Source organism: Phasianus colchicus, chromosome 29 (assembly GCF_987193195.1).
Source record: "Phasianus colchicus chromosome 29, bPhaCol1.hap1.1, whole genome shotgun sequence".
Taxonomy (NCBI): Eukaryota; Metazoa; Chordata; class Aves; order Galliformes; family Phasianidae; genus Phasianus; species Phasianus colchicus.
This window is the reverse complement of record NC_143464.1, coordinates 2209103-2213941: the sequence shown is the minus strand read 5'-3', so window position 1 is coordinate 2213941 and position 4839 is coordinate 2209103. Positions and strand designations below refer to the sequence as shown.

Sequence of the window (4839 nt, the reverse complement as noted above, 5' to 3'; positions counted from 1 at the left end):
ATTAATAGGAAACACATATTAATTGAAGGATAAATGAGTGAGGATTATGATTAATTGAAGGATAAATGAGTGGGGAGCAAAGCTCCACTGTGTGATCACAAGCATCCCATGCCATCTCCGGAGGCCCCAGGGACAGGCAGCTTTCCAAGAGGACCTACAGGAGACCAGAGCCCCTGGAAGCTGCAGATGGAACTTGGGAAGAGGGTCTCCGGGAAGTAACTGCCAACTGTTGTCTTTGTCCTTGTAGCTGCAGCCCAACCCAGCGCACTCAATGCCCCCCAGACAAGTCAGTGGAGCCCTGGGGGTGACTCAGCGCTGAAATGGCCACTGGGAAGCCAAGAAACTCTGATTTATTCTCAATAAACACAAACATCCGTGAACCACTGTGGGTCATTGGTGTCAAGCTCTGCCCAAAAGTCTCAAGTATGGGTCACAGTCACTGTGGTGAAACCCATCGCATTGGAAAAACGTCCCCACCCAACTATGGACATGAAAAAGGAACAGTGTGAAAAGACCCACCAGGTCAGTCCTCAGATGAGTAAAAATTTATCTGCTACAGAGGCGGAGAGCAAAAGGCATTGAATTGTGACTCAAAGAACTAAAGGAGGTCTAATTCATTTAATCCATGAGCTGATACAAACACTGTCAGAGTGAAGGACACTGGTTTATGACAACATCAGGAAGAAAGAAGGTGGTGTCCCTCAAGGGTCAGTCTTGACATGGATGCTCTTCAGCATCTTCATCAGTGACACAGATGATGGCATCGAGTGCACCCTCAGCAAGTTTGAAAATGACACCAAGCTGAGCAGTGCAGTTGATCCATTGGAGGGAAGGGAAGCTATCCAGAGGGACCTGGACAGGCTGGAGAAGTGCGACCATGTGAACCTAAAGAGGTTCAAGAAGGCTAAGCGCAAGGTGCTGCACTTTGGCTGGAGCAATGCAAGGTGTTTATACAGACTGGGCAAAGAAACACTTGAGAGCAGCCCTGCGGAGAAGGACTTGGGGGTCCTGGTGGATGAGAAGGTGGACATGAGCCAGCAGTGTGCGCTTGCAGCCCAGAAGTCCAACTGTGTTCTGAGCTGCATTAAAAAAGGGGTGGCCAGCAGGGAGAGGGAGGTGATTGTCCCCCTCTACTCAGCTCTTGTGAGGCCCCATCTGCAGTGCTGCGTCCAGGCCTGGGGCCCCCAGTAGAGGAAGGACGTGGAGCTCTTGGGGCGGTTCCTGAGGAGGGCCACTAAGGTGATAAGAAGGCTGGAGAGCCTCTCCTATGATGAAAGGTTGAGGGAACTGGGCTTGTTTAGCTTGGAGAAGAGAAGGCTGCAGGGAGACCTTATTGTGGCCTTCCAATACTTGAAGGGAGCAGATAAACAGGAGGGAGAACGACTGTGTACGAGGGTGAATGCTGATAGGACAAGGGGCAATGGTTTTAAACGGAGTCTGGGGAGGCTTAAGTTAGATATTAAAAGGAAGTTTTTCACTCAGAGGGTGGTGAGGCACTGGGACAGGTTGCCCAAGGAGGTTGAGGATGCCCCATCTTGGAGGCATTCAAGGCCACTCTGGACGTGACTCTGAGCAGCCTGGTCTGCTGGTTGGCAACCCAGCCTGTGGCAGGGGGGTTGAAACCAGATGATCATTGTGATCCTTTTCAATACAGGCCATTCAATGACTCTGTGATAACATAGGCAACTTGCGGAAAAGGCTGTGAGTCATTTGTTGAGACAGATGAGAAGACAATCCCTGCTGAAATTTGTCCATGATATCATTTTCCGAACTGCATCCTTGAGCTCCTGGTTCCTCATGCTGTAGATGAGGGGGTTCAGTGTGGGAGGCACCACCGAGTACAAAAATGACACCACCAGGTCCAGGGATGGGGAGGAGATGGAGGGGGGCTTCAGGTAGGCCAAAAAGTCAGTGCTGACAAAGAGGGAGACCACGGCCAGGTGAGGGAGGCACGTGGAGAAGGCTTTGTGCCGTCCCTGCTCAGAGGGCATCCTCAGCACGGCCCTGAAGATCTGCACATAGGACACAACAATGAAAACAAAACACACAAATACGGCAAGAACACTAAACATAATAAAACCCATTTCCCTGAGGTAGTCTGATTCTGAGCAGGAGAGCTTGAGAATCTGGGGGATTTCACAGAAGAACTGATTGATGGCATTGCCTTGGCAGAGAGGCAGGGAAAATGTATTGGCAGTGTGCAGCAGGGAATAGAGAACCCCAGTGCCCCAGGCAGCTGCTGCCATGGTGGCACAAGCTCTGCTGTCCATCAAGGTCCCGTAGTGCAGGGGCTTGCAGATGGCAACGTAGCGGTCATAGGACATGATGGTGAGAATGCAATACTCTGCGGAAAACAAAAACAACAAAAAAAAGACCTGTGCAGCACATCCTGAGTAGGAGATGTGCCTGGTGCCCCAGAGGGCATTGGCCATGGCTTTGGGGAGAGTGGTGGAGATGCAGCCCAGGTCGAGGAGGGCGAGGTTGAGGAGGAAGAAGTACATGGGGGTGTGCAGGCGGTGGTGGCAGGCTACGGCTGTGCTGATGAGGCCGTTGCCCAGGAGGGCAGCCAGGTAGATGCCCAGCAAGAGCCAGAAGTGCAGGAGCTGCAGCTGCCGCGTGTCTGCCAACGCCAGCAGGAGGAACTCGCTGATGGAGCTGCTGTTGGGCATCTGCAGTTCCTGGGCAGGGAGTCCTGTGCAGAGTGCAGAAAATAATGACAGAAGTCAAGATAACTTGCAGACACTCTCCTCCTGCTATTCTATAGAAATGTTTCTTTCTCTTTGAAAAATGTTCATTTAACTCCATAACTTCAATTTCCTTGCATGAGCTTTAGTGTACCTTAAGAAGTAGAAGCTGAAAGAGCTCTTACTTTCCTCTCATTTCCTAATCATATCTCAGCTTCCTAGATAATTTCCTCTTACAATCAATTTCCATCCCTCATATCTTTATGCTGTCTGCACTCACAGTGCCCATCCCTACCTCTTTTCTGCCCTTAAATTTCTGTTAGAGAAAGCTGTCTGTTTTCAGGATAAGAGCATTATTCATGTCAGCAGAAAACGATAGCAATTTCAGCTGAAAGCACTTTAGGAGAATGTTCATATAAGGGCAAATTGTGAATGGTACAACTCAGGATTCTCAGAGATGTGTTCATATTTCACATCTCCTTTCAGAATTCTGCCTCCAACTCATTCTCCTTCCCTAAGAACAGGTGTTGGAAAATCCCTGCCTCGTCTCTCCTCCTGCAAAGCACCCTTGGAAAAAAAAACACCCAGTGGTGAGTGTAGCTGTTATCCCCCTGCCCCAGGCAGCAGCTGTAGCAGCAGCAGACCTCTGCCCTGCCCTGCCGTGGGTCTCCTTCCCCCCACACATCTCCCCGCAGCGCCCTGGGCAGCTCCCCGGGCAGGCTGAGTGCTGAGTGCTGAGTGCTGAGTGCTGAGTGCTGAGTGCTGAGCCTGGCAGGCGGCAGAGTCACAGCCTGCAGTGAGACTTACCTTGTCAAAGGCTGTGAGCAGTGCTCCTGCAGTGAACTCAACACCTGCTCAAACCATACATATCCTATAAGCTCTCTGCCCTTTCTCTCCTCTCCTCCTGTCACCTGCAGGCTGTGCTGTGCAGAAGAGCTGCTCCTGGGCACAGCTGTCTCTCTGCAGCGCTGCCCACTTGTAGGAGCTCCCTGAGTCCCAGGAGCCCAGCCCAGCCCAGCCCAGCAGAGGATGTCATTTTCTCTTCCTCACTGCTCTCCCTGGAGATGACTTGGGGGCTGCAGGGCTGGCAGCTCCCGATAGACAACAGGGTCATCTCTGCAAAACGTACTTTGAAGTCAGATGAATTAATCACCAGTAGACAGTTTGATTCCAGAAGCATTGTTTGTCCTAAAAAATTGTGTGTGCCGAGCAAAGCTGCCAATGCCCCATCTGGTGTCATGGCTTTATGATTCTTGTTATCAGTATTCCACATCATAACATCATGTAAAGCACCGGGAATTAAAGAGTTAATACTCCAGTTCTGTGGACGGACAACTTTCTGGATACCTGGTTCTCAGAAGAGAAGAAGAACCGCATATCCCAGGGGACTCTGAGTTCAGAGGGGAAGATAAGCCGTGGGAGGAAGACCTGGGATCTCTCACTTGCTCGCTGCCTGGCAGTGTGTGGCTGCGCGCCCCAGCCGTGCGCCTTCAGTTCAAAGTAAGGCTTTTGGTTTCAGACACTTGCTCTCTCATTATATTTGAGTTATTACCCTGAATTCCAATTTTATTTTATAACATTGTGTTATCTTACATTCCAGTATCATGTTTAGTAAAAATAAGTTTCCTTCTTCAATCATTGATGCTGTTCTTTATTATTTTTATTATTATTTTATTTCTTTATTTATTATTATAATTTTTTTATATTTTATTTTATTTTATTTTATTTTATTTTTTGGCCAGTGGGACTGCCAAGCCTTCAGCCCTCTGTCATGGACACACATTGATCCAGATAACTACGTAACAAGACAACACACTCAGTCATGTGCTCTGCTTTTAGGACGGGCGTGTGGAGCCAAACGTTGGACCTGATGATCACTATGGGTCCTTCCCATTGTGGGTTGTCCTAGGATTCCATGACAAGCTGGATACAAGCACGGTGGGTTGGAATGACTGTGGTGTCACTGTGGGTAGGAGTTCAGTAACACAGTCACGATGTTCTCTCAAAAGTGTGGAGAGCAGTGATGTCAGAATTACTGGGTTGTGGCAGTGATCATTATTACAGTGATGTCAGAGTCACTGTGCTGGAAAGGGGAGACAATCTCAGTGATTTCAGCTCCACTGTGTCGTCACAGCTGATATGAGCACAGTGGTGT

At 49.3% G+C, this 4839-nt stretch overlaps 1 protein-coding gene across 1 annotated transcript; it reads right to left on the bottom strand.

Moving 5' to 3' along the window:
* Positions 1 to 1706: 1706 nt before the first annotated feature.
* On the bottom strand, positions 1707 to 2669 carry LOC149914558 (olfactory receptor 14J1-like). The gene has a single exon (XM_090126562.1). The coding sequence runs from the start codon at positions 2667 to 2669 to the stop codon at positions 1707 to 1709; it is 963 nt and encodes a 320-aa protein (XP_089982688.1).
* Positions 2670 to 4839: the final 2170 nt, after the last annotated feature.

Bases quoted from the DNA above. Each gene is read 5' to 3' on its own strand.
- LOC149914558 (XM_090126562.1), bottom strand. From the start codon at position 2,669: ATGCCCAACAGCAGCTCCATCAGCGAGTTCCTCCTGCTGGCGTTGGCA.